Source organism: Lissotriton helveticus, chromosome 12, assembly GCF_964261635.1.
Source record: "Lissotriton helveticus chromosome 12, aLisHel1.1, whole genome shotgun sequence".
NCBI classification, from domain to species: Eukaryota; Metazoa; Chordata; class Amphibia; order Caudata; family Salamandridae; genus Lissotriton; species Lissotriton helveticus.
Genome location: NC_136073.1, coordinates 870,942,305 through 870,958,351, shown reverse-complemented (window position 1 = coordinate 870,958,351; position 16,047 = coordinate 870,942,305). Strand labels below are relative to the sequence as shown.

General features: G+C 49.4%; 2 protein-coding genes across 10 annotated transcripts in view; one reads left to right on the top strand and one right to left on the bottom strand.

Moving 5' to 3' along the window:
- The window catches only part of HAUS8 (HAUS augmin like complex subunit 8), a 42,426-nt gene extending 39,801 nt beyond the window's left edge, over window positions 1-2,625 (bottom strand). Inside the window, exon 1 of the mRNA XM_078669322.1 lies at window positions 2,545-2,625. Coding sequence (XP_078525448.1) covers window positions 2,545-2,588 — 44 coding nt within the window. The 5' untranslated portion in view covers window positions 2,589-2,625. The remainder of the gene's footprint in view (window positions 1-2,544) is intronic.
- Window positions 2,626-2,744: 119 nt separating this feature from the next.
- Window positions 2,745-16,047, top strand: part of MYO9B (myosin IXB) — a 443,882-nt gene continuing 430,579 nt past the window's right edge. For all 9 annotated transcript variants that reach the window (XM_078671320.1, XM_078671318.1, XM_078671314.1 and 6 more), the window contains exon 1: window positions 2,745-3,102. The gene's annotated coding sequence lies outside the window, so the exon portion shown is untranslated. The remainder of the gene's footprint in view (window positions 3,103-16,047) is intronic.

Below are 16,047 nucleotides of genomic sequence, written 5' to 3'. Positions count from 1 at the left end.
CCTGAAAGAAAAACAAGAAAGGAAACAAGACGGAGGGCATTGCTGTGGGGAGGGGGGGGAGGAGAAATGCACACGGCGGGCAGGGGAGGGGGCGGAGCGGGGAGAGCGGCATGAGGGTGTGAAGCAGCCGGGGCCTTTGAAGTGAAGCTAAGCTTCACTTCAAAGGTGTGGGAGGAGTGCGGCTGAGGGAACAGACGGCGATTTGGTGATGTGCATGCGCATTTTAGGTCAATGCGCTTGCGCATTGACCTAAAAGCCACGGGCACAGCACCAAATCGCCACTGTTAGGTAAACTTTGTTTAAAGCCCTATAGTCTCGCTTCTCTCAATGCGCATGCGCATTGATAGGTCACGAGACCTAAACAAGCATTGGAAATGCAATAGGTCTCGCAATTACGCGAGTCTGAACTATTAGCATTGTAAATGATAATGCCCTTTATTTTTGCGTTCTGGTTTTTGGAACATAAATAAAAGGCTTTGTCATTTACAAGGCCTATAGCTTAAATTTGCGTTAAAACGAGACCTATTGCATTGCAAATGCTTGTTTGATTAGTAGCTACTCGTCTGTATCATAGAAACAGTGCTACGTAGCACTAACGCCGCCACAGATCTCTGCTATTTTCATCCGGGCTTTGGCACCCTTTTAGTACATGGCTGAACTGGTGCTGGTTGTAGTTTGGCCAATGTGGGGTGAGTTGCATGCAGCGCTTGAGGTTTAGAGGAAGGGCGCTTAGGGCTTCGCAGCGCATAAGTAATGCCGGTTGCGGAAAGGCTGAGAATAGATTCCTCCACACATTCCTTTACTTATCTCTGTGTAAGGCTTGCTATAAACAGAGTTTGCAGTTGTATCACAAATACAGCCTTCTGAGATGCAACCCACTGCCCTGCTTGTCTTCCTTTTGCCGCGTTCTCTAAGCTCAGCTTTGATCAAGGCGGTTCAGCGCGCCTCCATGGACAGGCCGCTGATGTGGTGGGTTTGAGATCAGTGGTGGTTAAAGTGCTTTGAAGGGTTGCTTTCCAGAGAGCCTGGCCCTGCCAACGCCAGAGTTCCTTTAAGGCAAATATAATATGCTCAAGTAATTCCTGGCGAGCTCGTGTAAGTTAATACAGCTGAAGCCATGTAACTAAGTGAAGCTAACAATCAGATTTGCGTGCGGTGCTTTTTGGGGGCAAGGAAGGGTTTATTGGGAATGTCAGATAGGGGCTGCAGTGAGTAGCGGTGGCCTCTGCATGTTCTATCCTGTTGGTTTATGTGAGTGAGTGATGTTTACTTGGGCACATGAACTGTCTATAAATTTCAACAATGACAACATAATAAGTTTTTATATAGCGCGGACTTTACCCGAAGGTGTCAAAGCGCTTCACAATGGGAACAGTAGCGTTACATGAGGAGAAAATTACAAGTGGACGTGTTACAAAAGCAAACGTTACATTGCATGAGGCAAAGATGACAATTGTGCATGTGCCAAAAGCAAACAAAATACAAGAGGTAGCAAGCGATACGTTACAAGAGGAAAAAGTGACATGTGTGCAATTACAAGTAGAGGTAAAAAAAAAAAAAAGGCAGATAAGACCAGGGAGACATGAACGAGAAGGAAGACACTGGAGAAGAGACGGAGCAAGAAAAGTCAAAGCAGGAGCTGTACGAGGTTGTTCTAAAAAAACAGATCTTCTGGTCCTGACGTGCGATCATTGTAGGGGGTGTAAGGGATGAGGGAACACGGCCTGGGGGAAGCTGGCTGGGGAGGGGGAGGAGAAATGCAAGGAAGTTAGGGGAGGAGAAGCCGAGAAGCCGCAGAGCGCACGCTGGGCGAAGCCCTGTGATGTGCTGTGCGGCAAATGGAGGGAGGCTGATGCGCGTTCATGTTTGAACACGTGGTTCACATGAACTGCATGAAAACGCCAGCAAAAAGCTGGTGGTTTCATGAGCATTTTGAGCACTTGAATTCTCGTTCCTCAATGCGCTTGCGCGCATTTAAGGTCACGAGACCTAAAAATGCTCCGCGTAATTCCAGTGACGCTGCTTATGGCATGGCACCCTTAAAAGGTCTGAAGATGCTTGTATAAATATGCGGGTGGCTTAACTGAACTGGTGGGTAAAAGTACAGCACAACATACACCGTTGTGGGTTATGCTAAAACAAGTGTTTTTCGAAGATTAACAGGTAATATCCAAAGTTAAGATATAGCGAAAATTAAGTGTACAGTCAAAGGTATGGTCACCTTAGACGATACACACAAAACTCGAGACCCTGGCTAAACGCAGGCGGGGGCAGCGGGTCATAAATCCTCCTGGTGGTAAACCAAAGCTGTAAACAGCGTCCAGTAGATTTGGAACTAGAAAGAGTTGTTCAAATTGAATTGGCAAAACTACACGCCCCAGAATGCAAAGCTGTTATGAAATCGCTGTATCCGCTACTCCTACTCCCAACAAGAGCATTGCAGACAGACTTCAGAAGGTGGACGGATTCGTGAGTAACCCATCACTTAGACAGCAAACCCGCAGGCATCCGCACACCCCGAGGGGCATCAACTTCCTCACTCACCCTAAATCCGCCATTTCCCGCTCCCACGGTTGGAATAGGTGCATGCGCAGAGCGCACCCTCACCGAAGCCACGTAAATAGATGACGGGCTAGCGAGGGAGCGCGCGCAACTTCCGCCCGTGGCGGCCATCTTGGGGGTAGAAGCTTCTTGCTCAGCTGTCCATCGATAAAGTTGACATTTGTCAAGAAAAAAAAAATCTGTGGGCGGAGAGGGAGGAAGCTGCAGTGTGGGCAGGACTGGGAGGGGTGGAACCGCCTGAGCTCTGCTTCCTCGTATGCAGTGACACACAGGCTCCAGGGAGGGCTCCCTCCCCCATCTGATGCGAGGGGGGCCCGAATCTTCCCCAGCACCTCTGGCCACTGCATGGCCCCTCCAGCAGCAGCAGCGCGAGGACACCCTGGCCCACAGGACCCCTTGGAAGGAGGCGTCTGACACCACCGAAAAGTTTGCTCTTTCTTCACTCCTCCCCTGCTGGCTGGGAAAAGAGAAGTTGCTTTCTCGGTGGCTCCTTTGTCAGACTCTGCCTGCACGAATGAGGCTCAAGATATGTACTAAGAGGTAATTACCAAGTTTTTCCGCTTTTTCAATTTTTTGGGGAAATCTTTGATCCCTACTTGATGTTAGTAAGTTGAAAGGACGGTGCCTAAAAGGCGAAAAAGCCGTGTTTCCCATGCCCGTTGAAATGTCTTGAAGTGGAGGGTACTTTAAAAGGGTCTAAGTCAGATAACTGCATTAGAAAATGACCAATTCTGACTCTAAAAATCTGGATTTGACTTTTATATAGCGCTGTATAGATGTGTTAAATCGATCTCTATTGCGAGGATGGCGCTATTTATTGCGCATCAGTTTATAACTGAAGTCTTTGTTTATTGTTAATTTCTCTGTTGGCTTAGAATGTGTGGTGACAACGGTCTGGCAGTGTTAAGTGCCCTCATCTGTCGGTAGATGTGTGATGTAGAAAGCGCTGGGACCAGCTCTTAGTGTTTTGCTGCTGAGGGATTATTGTGTATCGCCGGATGTATCTTTATTGCTAACGTCCTGGGGAGTTCAGAACACATTGTTCGAAAAGTTGTTATTTTTCATTATTCAACATTGGAAATGTGGCTGTGGTAATTGAATGGAGACTGTTATTAAAAACAGATGTGTTTACCAGTGAGAGCCCTTGCATGTGCCTTTACCAAATGAGGGCCCTATGGATGTCATTACCAGCCAGCTGAGGGTCTGGTATATGTTTCTCAAGTCAGAGCCATGTGTATGCCTTTGCAAAGTGACAGCACTTGATATATGTTACCAAAGTGAGCACCCTGTTTATGTCTGATACACTTGAGGGCTATTAATGTTTTTACCAAGAGAGAGCTTTATAGCTGTTTTCCAAGTGGGGACTTATATATATTTAACAGAGCCCTAAACATCCCTGACTTAGGGCCCCATGTAGGCTTAACAAGCGAGAGCCCTAGTTGTAGCTGTGCTTATCGAGGCCCTCTGCATGTGCTTCAAATGGAAGAGCCAAATGTACCTCTATATCATTTAGGGAACTAAAGCGGTTTCCCAAATGTTATAATTGTGTATTTGTTTTCCGAATGACTGCCCCATATATGTGTTTCTCAAGTGCAGCTCTGTATATGGTAACCAATTGAGGACCTATAGAAATACTTTACAAATGAAGGACCTGTTTGTGTGTGTCCAAGTGAGGGACCTATATTTACATTTTTACCAGATGTTTGGCCTATGTATGTACTTTAAAAATATGAGCCATATGTATGTATGTATTACGTAAGGATCCTATCTGTTTCCCAAAGAAGGCCTGTAGATCTGTTTACCACGCAAGAGCCTTGTGTATGTACCTTTAGTAAGAGATGGTTGTATGTATGAGTTTCTCAATCAAGTCATTTTTATTTGGATACCATGTGATGTCCCTAGACCTATTTCCCTTGTGACGCTCTGTATTAGTTTACCAGTTAACGGCCAAGTTTATGTGTATTGAGTGAAGACTCCATAAAATGCTTTCCAATCGAGAACCCTCTTTATTTAAGTTCAAGGTGATGACCCAGTATCTATTTCTGAGGTGAGATCCATTGTAAGAAATTGGAATATTATTTAGGATGGGTGACTATCCACCTCAAGGAATAATCACAACTTTTACCATGGTGAACCCACTAAGTCACTAAATTAACCTGAGCTCAACCCCTTGGTGGCCTTAGCACAGGCAGACAGGCTTAACTTAGTGTGTAAAGTATTTATGTAGTACCACAACACTAATGCAGTCAAAATGCAAAACAGTAAAAATCCCAAACTGAGTTACAAAAAACATGGAGTCAAATGTAATAAACAAATTTACATCCAAAGGACAAAAATCCATTAAGGGGAACTGGAGATATGAATCTTTAAGGTTTTAATGTAGAAATACTGCCAAATATAGTCAACAGTCACAGTAGACAGGAGCTAGGTGCCATGAAGCACAGGTCCCATACACCAACCAGGGTCATCCTGGTTAAAGATTTTACCTCCCGACTTGGGGCCTAATCATGAGTCTGGTGGTGTGGGTGCAAGCCGCCATGCCACCGCCAAACCTTACTGCCTGCCCATCAGATTATGAGTCATTTTGTGGTTGGGCTGGTGGCGTGGCGGTCCTGTGACGGTACAGTACAAAGGCTCATATGTGAGCCTTAAAACTGCACTGCCACAGGACTGCTAATGCACGTTCCTGCACAGCAAGAACTGTGCAGTGTATGCCATGCAGGAACAGAGGTGCATGTACACAGGGGGGCACAACATGTGCCCCCCTGAATGCAGCCCTATGAGAACCACCATGAGACCGCTGGTGGTTAGGAAACTCGTAATATGCTTGGCGGTCCGCAGTAGCACCACCAAGCAAGCATTTTGCAGCCTCAAGACCGTTGCGCCAACGCGAGGGACTGCGGATCCATGATGGTTGCAGTGGTCCCATGGAGATCCGACCGCCGTACTCGTAATGCGGCAGTCGGACTGCTGGTGCTGAGGGTGCCGCACCACCACCATGGGTTTGGCGGTCCATCAGACCGCCAAACTCATAATCCGGCCCTAAGTCTTTTAAGTATCAATCAGCCACAAGCATGCACTTCTAAAGCCCAGTAGAACCTCAGGGGAGACACTTAGAGTCTCGATGAGTGCCAGGCAGAGGTCAACAGCAGGGTCAAGTGCAGGTCCAGTTGCCTCTGGTCAGCTGGGTACTTCGAGGACAATGTCTCCTACGTGTTGTCTGCCTGTAGCCACACAGGGGGATAGCCAACTGACCCTTGGAGTCCACTTTTTTCCTGGGTACAGGAGTCTTTCAGGTCTCCTCTCTGGTCCAGTCCTTTTCTGTTTTCTGCAGGTCAAAGTGTTGTGAAGTGTGTGCCTGGAGGTGCCATGTTTATGCCTGGCACTAGATAGTGAGTGGGGTGATATTTCCTGGTCCCTGACCTACCTTTTACCAATGGGATAGCGTGAAACTTTTAACAATGGGATGAAAGTTCCCAGACCCTGATCTGGCTACTTTTGTAGTAGTTTCTGTTTGCTTTACTGCGACATGCCCAAAAACCAATGTGCTAGGGTAAATTCAGGAGTATGAAAGGTTTCTGTCTCACTAAACTTGTACTCTGAGTGCTGGGGTATGTGTGTTGGTTGAGTAAGCAATGATAATCCTATGTCCTCCCACATCTAACACTAAAATCCAGTTTGAGGCAGGCTCTGAACCCACAAAAAACCCGGAGACCGAAGTCTGATAGTTCAAAAGCAGGGTCCTTCAGCTACCAGGCAGTAGATACACAAGAATTGCTTTGGCATCCTGTCCTTCTCCTTTCAAGTGTGATGCGAGTGCTTATGTGGGTGAACAGACTTGTCGAGCAGGATTTGACATAGTAGTGTCAAAACAGATGCCCACTGTCCCCACTCTTTTATATTCCATGGAGTTCAGAGGTGGCATCTCTGCCCATTTTTGGTCCTCCTATTATTTGGTTCTGTGAGGAATTTCACACTTATTAAAGCCTGGGCACAGAGTGAGAGCTAGCAGAGACTTATGCTAATTAGCCTTCTGGCATTTCAAGCAGGTAAAGGTTAACTTTCTAAAAGTTTATTTTCCTTAATATTTATTAAAAATCTGACTTCACTGTTGAATTGTTTTTTTTAACTGTTGAATATTATTTCATTATTTTTCTAGCTGGTCCCATTCCCGAGATACAGTACTAGTATTTTAAACTGTTGTCTGGTTTTCTTCATGTGACCGCTAGGCCTGCCACAGTGAAAATAGCTTTTGAAGCCTTGTCACTGTAGGGACATAGTTACATTAACTTTCTGCATGTCCTACTTTTAAATATTGTGCACTTTATCTTGCCGACTACCTTCAGGTTACACTGATCGGCCTAAAGTGATGTTTACACTGTCACTACAGTGGATGGCACAACAACTGCTGCAGCCCACTTGTGGCATTTGACTCCCAGGCCCTTGGACACATTTTCTACCATTTACTAGGAACTTGTAGGCAAGTTAATTATACCAAATAGGTGTAGCCCAAATTGACCATGTTTAAATGGGGAGCACAGGCACTGCACAACTGGTCATCGGGGGTAAAGTGCACAGAGTTCTAAAGCCAGGAGAAATATAGGGTCCAGCAAGAAGTGAAAAATCTGGGGTGACCGCTCAGAAATGCCAATTTTCTACATCCTCAAAGGTGTGTTTATCATGCTGCGGCTCTATGTATGTGTACCTAGTGAAGGCATGGCATTTACCAGGCAAGAGCACTTTTATTATTAGAGCTGTCTCTCCAGCTACCTGCTAGTAGTTCTCCTGTAGGCAGCCCTGGCGATTAATATAGTATCTTTTGCTTGGTTGTATTAATACAGGTATACCAAAAATTAAAAAAAGTGTACACAATACGAAAATGGGTGTATTTTCAGAACGCATAAGCTGATGTTTGAAGAACAATGGCTGAATTTCCAAAATGTAGTATAAGGTTTTATCAGGGTGATAAGTCATGCAGTGTTAGGCTAATTTCTCGTATTATTACCTCGGTGCCAGGGGCAATAAACCTGTGGCTGTTGTGTATTCCAAATTGATGATGCTTTTTATTTTACTTCTGGCATCCTTCCAGATGCGCTGATGCGATCGCTGCTGACAGCCTCAGATGGGTGGGCTCCACTGATAGTGGTAGCTTGGGAGGATAAGTAGCTCTTAGTACTGAAGAGGTTGGAGCCCCCTGTATTGGAGGGTGCTGAAAGGACCGCCCCCCCTGGGAGATGGAAGTCAGAGAAGCCCAGAGGGTGCCTTGGGAGCAGCAGTCGTGTTGGGGAGGGCGTTAGGTGGTCACAGATGGAAGGATGGGCAGCACAGATGCCCCCGTCTGTCTGAAGGTGTCACAGCCTGGTGTTGCACGTGCGCTTCCGGTGCCCTCGGCTTGTAATCAGACTCGGTGTCACTTTCCCTGGCTCGGACATCACAGGGACTCCCCCGCTGCGGGCTCTGCTAATAGACTCCTTCCTGCTCTGTATCCACTTCTGCAAAGCCACGGGAGGGGAGGAAGTGGCCTCTCCACTCCGGTGCAGCAGGCCACCTTCCCTCTACACTGAGCCCCCATGGCCTGCTTTGTCAGCTTTGTTTGCAGTTGCTGTTTTGCGCGTGTTTTTAGTACACAGCGCACGGCCTCCATTGTCCTCGCCCTGTATATGCGTTTTGTTGTCCTCCACGGGGGCTGAGTGGGTGCACAAAGGCGGCTGCAGCACGTGGGGTTTATTGTCTAAAACAGGCCTGTTCCTAAAGTAAGGGCAGTGTTTGGAAAGCGTCGAGCCCCGTGGCCTCTGCTGCTTGCAGAAGCGGTACCTGCAATGTACAATGTTGAAAGGCCGCCCTGCTAAAGTATACATATTATGTTGCCTGCAAAGAGTTAAATGACCATCTCGCCACCCTTGTGTGCAAATGCAGTTGCATAAGACTTTGGGTAAGGGTATCTCATTCAAAAATCCCCCCGTTCCCATACACAGGGGTCTTACTGGAAGTGTCCAAACAAATATAATGTTGCTAACAATCTAGGGTTCAGGGAGCTGGCCAGTTTTGCTGCACATTTCAGTCATTTTCTTCCCTCGGTGTCTTTAGTTCTTGGCATATCTACTAACGAGTAATACACTTTGCAGCCTTGTTGTAAAGCGCCGCAGGAGCCAGCCGACGGGCCTCTTGGCCCTGAAACGGTTAACTGTGAAATGCATCACGCGTATGTGGACTGGTGAAGAAACAGGCGGGGCTCAGGGGTCTTCCGAAAAGTCAGAGTGAATTAAGACCCGAACCTGGCGCTTGAATAGCGCCAAGAGGAGGCGTACCGCCTAAACCACGCCGGGCTGCCTTGCATTGAACGCGTTCTTGCAGACTTAGCCTGCACCCGGGCCCGTGCCTAGAGATGGCCCCGAGGCCTTAGACTTGGCAGACGAGTGCAGGGCGGCAGACCCCGCCCAGGCAGCTTGTTTCATAGGGCCCAGGACACTGTACGAGCAGGAAGACCCCTCTGCCCAGGCCAGGGCCCCTCATCCGAGCTCCGCAGAGTGGGCTCGGGCCTGGGCCCCAGTGTATGTCAGAGTCCGTGGGGTGGGTGAAGGCCTGCCCACTGAGGATGGGAGGCCACTATGTTTCTTCACTTCGCTGAGACAGCTTGGTAAGAGGGCGGCACTCCCTGCCGCGGGCAGTATCTCTCTTCATCTGTCATCGCTGCCCCTTCTCTGCCCTGAGTCTCTACAATGGCGATCTGCCCGCTTTTCCTCTCTCACCCTCTTTGGTTATTTCTCTCAGTTCTTTCTCTTTATTCCCTTTTCTCTCCACACTCCTTCTTTTCTCTCTTTGTTGCCCTGCAGTCTTTCTGTTCTCTCCTCTCTCCTGCCTCCCCTCATCCCCTTTCTCTCTTCACCGCGCTTTTTTTTGCCTCCTTCTTCTTTATTCATCCATTTCATCCCTCTCTCTCTGCCACACGGGCATGTGCCTCCTAGAAGGGCCTGCTTGACACACGGCTCTTCCGGTTGCAACACACAAAACCTTCCCCTTTCAGTGGCAGACTTCGGTTTTGTTTCTGAAGCAGCAGTCTTGGGGTCTCCAATCTTTGATTTCTCTTCTCTTTTATTTTTTTCAAGCTTAAGATAGACGGCGGGGTGACGTCGGCATCTTAAAAACAGGCCCTGAAATGATAGCTCTCTGTTCTGTGGCCGAGGCCTCCTGATTTGCATGAAAACGCCTTGTGGGTTTTAATGAGTGTCTGGGCTCGCGGCTGCAGCCCTGGAAACCCCACAGTGCACATACATCTTGTAAGGGGGGGGGTCTGCTCTCTTCCCCGTGGAGCTGCCACAAACCAGAACGTGTGTCAGCGACGCCCTATCTTCATTTATAGCGCTTTGTCATCGTGACATGATGCGTTCAATGACATAACTTTTGCATCTTGCTATGGGACTTCAAGCGCTATATCTAGTTTCAGAGCAGGACTTCCGGAGTGGGAGGTACTGTACATAGAGTGTGTGGTCACCCAGCAGTGATGGCGTGTACTCACTTCACTCCCTGTTTCGGCCATGACAGCCCGACCCAACCTTTACTGTAGAATTTATATAGTGTTTAATGTAAACCTGACGCGGGCGGCGAAGCACTTAAATTCCCATCATATGCAGTGAACAGGTACCTGCGTCGAAGCATGTGGTGCTACAGGACAATGTGAATAGGGGCAGAGGCGTATTTACCTGGAGCTGACCCTACCACGTGCCTCAGCCCTGCCAAATACCACGCATCAGGCGTTAGAGTAATGCATTTCAGTGTAGTGCTCCGCATCACCGTACTGAAATACAAAGTCACGCATTCTATCGCAGCCTCCTCTGTGAAGCCGAGCTGCTTTAATGCACCATAATGACTGAAAGCTATGGCAGTGCGCTACTCCAGGCAGGCTAAGAGGGCTGGCTGAGCTGCTCGCAGCTCCAGCTGCTACTCCGCTACAATGTAACGTAGGCCACAACGGCGCCCCAACGGCATTACGTTTACTAACATCAGGAGTCCGTGCTCCTACGGACAGAAGCCGAGCTGCTTTAATGCACCATACTGACTGAAAGCTGTGGCAGTGTGCTACTCCAGGCAGGCTAAGAGGGCTGGCTGAGCTGCTCGCAGCTCTAGCAGCTACTCCGCTACAATGTAACATAGGACACAACGGCGCACCAACGGCATTTCGTTTACTATCATCAGGAGTCCGTGCTCCTACGGACAGAACCCGGTGAGGTTAGGACCTGTGAAATGCACTTTAATAGGCAGTCCGTCCTGCAGCATGACCTGGCGTTAGTTCATGAGATCATGATCGAATAAATGTTTGACTGCTGGTGGCAATGGCAGCACAGCTCACCGCCACTCACACTGCAGCAGTTAATTGGGAGATCCGTCCTGCAACCGGATCCGACCCCACCTGACTTGAACCTGCTCCGACTAGTGCTGGTAGTGGCAGCGCAGCTGCTCGCCGCTGCTCACGCTGCATTAAATATTCCCACAACTGGACCCGACCCCACTTGCGCTGGTGGCAGAATGAATCTGTGAATGAACAGACGGCCGTCGGAGTGTTCCTCAGCAGCACAGAACAGATGTAGCTCAGCCAGAATCATGCGGCGCTGCTGCGGGAGTCCGCGAGTCATTGCAGTCACGTCCCGCTAATTGCCGCCAGCTCGCTTTGCAAAGAGTCAGTGCCTGGGTAACAGACATCTTCTCCTAGGCTAGTTAAGTTGCTAATGCTACTATATAGTTTCTTATTGCTCATAGGTAGCATTCATTCTTTTTAACCAGTGACGTGCATTCACACACATTTACACACTGCAATACATACATCACCCAATGCAGCCCTCATCCAGACTCACCCAGAAATCCAGTGCCTGCCTGTTTACGTGCCTCTTGGTATAGTCTTTGAGTATATGGCTGCATGCACAGATGTTTTCTGGTTGCAGGTCCAGATATTAGACACAACATAATATATTGACTAAAAAGAACTCTTCCACGTGAAATAATTAGGTAACTCTTGTGCCTTTGCCAGTGCTTGTTTCAGGGGTAAGAACAGCTTATGTGCACGAGGGGTACAGTGTTCATTTCCACCCCATTGTTTACAGTACGTTTTTTTTCTGTATGTAAGTTCTACTATTTTATTGTCTTGCCAAGAAATGAATTGGTGTAATTTCTGATATTTATATGCTTTTCTCATCTTCATTGCTTGATTTTGCTCATGAGCAAACGTCACTCATAGTTATTGGAGTGTTACTCATAACTACACTGAAATTATGAAAATATCACACATGACCAATCTGAAACCATGGCAGCTATGGTGCCTAGCAGTTCTACATGCATCTTTGCAGCAGGTACATTATCAGATAAGGTGTCTTATGTCCTCATTGAGGTAAAGGTGTTAATATATTTCAGATGAATAATATTAGATGGGTGGCTAAAAACCATAACTTCCTGCAAAGTGGTCTAGTTCTCAGGGATAAGGAGACCACAGTTACCCCAACACCCCGGTGTGTCCTACCGTTCCTCTGTGACATACAGTATGCAGCATAGGCTTTTACTACACAACTCGTGGACTTATTTCATCAACCTCTGAATGATGAAAGACTGTGCTGGCCCTGTTAAGAATCAGGCCTGTGACCCGTGGGCTCCACGTGAATATCTGAGCACTCATGGCGTTTTCCTCTTACTGTTTATCAATCAATCAATATATCAATCATATCATTTGTAAAGCGCACTACTCACCCGTGAGGGTCTCCAGGCGCTGGGGTGGGGAATGCTGCTACTGCTCGAAAAGCCAGATCTTGAGGAGTTTTCTGAAGGTCAGCAGGTCTTGGGTCTGCCGTAGGTGGATGGTGAGGGTGTTCCAGGTCTTGGCGGCGAGGTGGGAGAACGATCTGCCGCCTGTGGTCGCTCTTCGGAAGCAGGAGACTGTAGCGAGGACGAGGTCGGCGGAGCGGAGCTGGCGGGTGGGGGGTGTAGAAGCTGAGTCGTCTGTTGAGGTACGTTGGTCCGGTGTTGTGGAGTGCCTTGTGTGCGTGGGTGAGGAGCTTGAAGGTTATCCTCTTGTTGACCGGGAGCCAGTGCAGGTCTCTCCGGTAGGGTGTGATGTGGCTGCAGCGAGGGATGTCGAGGATCAGGCGTGCAGAGGTGTTCTGGATGCGTTGGAGCCGTCTCAGGAGTTTGGCCGAGGCTCCTGCGTAGAGGGCGTTTCCATAGTCCAACCTGCTGCTGACAAGGGCCTGGGTGACTGTTCTTCTTGTTTCAATGGGGATCCACTTGTAGATCCTACGGAGCATGCGAAGGGTGTTGAAGCTGGAGGAGGAGACGGCGTTGACCTGTTTAGTCATGGAGAGGGTGGAGTCGAGGATGACCCCTACGTTGCGTGCATGGTCGGTGGGTGTTGGAGCGGTTCCCAGTGCGGTCGGCCACCAGGAGTCGACCCAGGCTGAAGGGTTGGATCCGAGGATGAGGACCTCCGTCTTGTCCGAGTTCAGCTTCAGTCGGCTGTTCCTCATCCATTCAGCAACGGCCTTCATTCCTTCGTGAAGGTTGGTTTTGGCGGTGTGGGGGTCCTTGGTGAGGGAGAGTATCAGCTGGGTGTCATCGGCGTAGGAGAGGATGTTGAGGCCGTGCCGACGGGCGACGTGGGCGAGCGGTGCCATGTAGATGTTAAACAGGACTGGGGTGAGGGATGAGCCCTGGGGTACGCCGCAGATGATCTCGGTGGCTTCGGAGTGGAAGGGGGGAAGGCGGACGCTCTGTGTTCTGCCGGAGAGAAGGGAGGTGGTCCAGTCCAGGGCCTTCTCTTGGATCCCAGCGTTGTGGAGGCGTGTTCGTAGTGTGTGGTGACAGACCGTGTCGAAGGCGGCTGACAGGTCCAGGAGGATGAGGGCCGCAGTTTATCCGTTGTCCAGCAGGGACTTGATGTCTTCGGTGGCGGCGATGAGGGCAGTCTCGGTGCTGTGGTTGCTGCGGAACCCGGACTGGGAAGGGTCCAGGATGTTGTTCTCCTCGAGGTAGCAGGTCACTTGTTCGTTGACGGTCTTCTCGATGACCTTTGCTGGGAACGGGAGCAGGGAGATGGGCCGGAAGTTCTTGAGGTCCTTGGGGTCCGCCTTGGGTTTCTTAAGTAAGGCGTTGATCTCGGCGTGCTTCCAGGTCTCCGGGAAGGTTGCTGTCTCGAAGGAGGTGTTGATGACTTTCCGGAGATGGGGTGCGATGGGTGTGCTGGCTTTGTTGAAGATGTGGTGTGGGCATGGATCTGACGGAAATCCGGAGTGCATGGTGTTCATGATCCTGATGGTGTCATCGTCGTTGATGTTGGTCCAGTAGAGCAGGCGGTTGGTGCGGATGGTGTTTGTGGGGGTGGAGGTCTCAGTGGTTGTCGGGGCGGTCGTGGCGTTGAAACTGTCGTGGATGTCTGTGATCTTGCGGTGGAAGAAGGTGACCAGTGAGTCGCACAGGTCTTGCGAGAGTGGGACGTCGTTGGTGTTGGAGCTGGGGTTGGAGCGTTCCTTCACGATGTAGAAGAGCTCTTTGCTGTTGTGCCCGTTGTTGTCCAGGCGGTCTTTGAAGGAGGCCCTTTAGGCGGATCTGATGAGGTGATGGTGTCTGCGGGTGGCATTCTTGTGGGCGGTGTGGCTGTCCGATGTTCGTTCACGGAGCCAGATCTTCTCCAGCTTTCGGCAGGTTTGCTTGGAGGCCTGGAGGTCTTCAGTGAACCAGCTGGTTTTCTTGTTGGTATGATTGTTGGAGGGTTTCTTGATCGAGGCGAGGGTGTTGGCGCAGTCGTTGATCCACTGTCTGAGGTTACGGGCGGCGGTGTCAGGGTCGGTATAGTCGGCTGGTGGGCTCTGGGCGAGGGTGGTGGTTAGCTGCTCTTCGGTGACTTTGCTCCAGCAGTGGTGAGACATCTGTTTGGTGCGGTGGTGCATGGTGGGTTTCTTGAAGGTGAAGTGGTCGGTCCTGTGGAGTTCGGTGGTATGGTTGAATGAGACGTGGGTTCTTGCGGAGAAGACTGGGTCAAGCGTGTGACCGTCAGAGTGGGTGGGTGTTGTGACGAGTTGTCTGAGTCCGAGGTTGGCTAGGTTGTCGATCAGGGTGGTGGATTTGGTGTCGTCATTGTTCTTGAGGTGGAAGTTCAGGTCCCCGAGGAGGATGTAGTCCATGGAGGCGAGGGCGTGTGTGCTGACTAAGTCGGCGATAGAATATATGTGAACAAGAATTCCCAGGCATGCACATTAGTAACTAGTGTGTACAAATGCAGATACGGGTATCTACAAGAACATTGGACAACTGCTTTCGCTGATAAACATAGTTTTAATTTCTTTTAGGTTTACATAAAATATCATACGGTAAAAATGTATTACAATGTTCAGGGAAATGCAAACTTCATTGTAAATATACATAATTTCTCATGTTTAAAATTTCATTAAACAATATAAAAAGAGATGGTTTCCTGTCGACGCGTTTCGACACGTGAACTGTGTCTTCTTCAGGACTGTACCATCGGTATTCTTCTAGTGTGATAACGACTAACGTGGATATAATGTTGAAGTCTTGTTTTAAAAGTGGACAGAAACTGTGGGACCATTCAGGTCACGGTGAAACTCAGTATCTTAAGGCTGATTTCTCGTGCCTAGTCGGAAGTGTCCCGCGTTTGGCCGCATACACTGTCAATTACTAAATAAACAATCCTCGTTCAGTACGCGATGTAGAAAGAGCCTGACACTGCCCCGAGTGGGCTTTATTATCCAGTTTAATTTCAGAAATAGGTATAACGTACGGATGAACAGGGGAACAGCCGGGCTTAAGGAAATGAGATACTCATGAGTCACGCGGCGGCATCGGTGAAGGGAAACTCGGCAGACTCTCTTAGCTTGAGTTGAGTTTCTCACGAGCCGAGCAGTGTGAGGACTGATTGAGGTATCGTTATCGATATATTTGGCGTGGAGACCGCGTTTGTCGTCTTCCTTCGTTTGATTAAGGTCGGCGATAGAGTCGCTGAACTGTGGTCGGGGTCCGGGCGGTCTGTGGATGAGGGTTCCTCTGAGGGTGGTGTTGGGGTCGGTGTGGATCTGGAAGTGCAGGTGTTCGGCGGTGCTGAGGGTGTCGTCGGTGTTGGTCGAGACTCTGACAGTGTTCCTGTGGACGATGGCGATTCCTCCCGCTCTGTTGGTGCGGTCCTTGCGGTTGATCTTGTAGCCTTCCGGGACTGCTATGGCTATGTCGGGTGCCTGGCGGGGTTCAGCCAGGTCTCCGTCAGGAAGGTGACGTCTGGGGAGGTTGAGTCGAGTAGGTCCCAGAGTTCAACGGCATGTTTTTGGGTGGAGCGGGTGTTGAGAAGGATGCATCTGAGGTGGTTGGGTTCTTTCCTGGTCGGCAGCATGGTGGGGTGGATGCTTGTGAAGCTGCAGCTCCGACAGGTGAAAGCTCCGTGGGTGCAGGTGGGTGATCGTCCGGTGTTGAGTGCATGGAGGGTTCTGGCATCCTAGC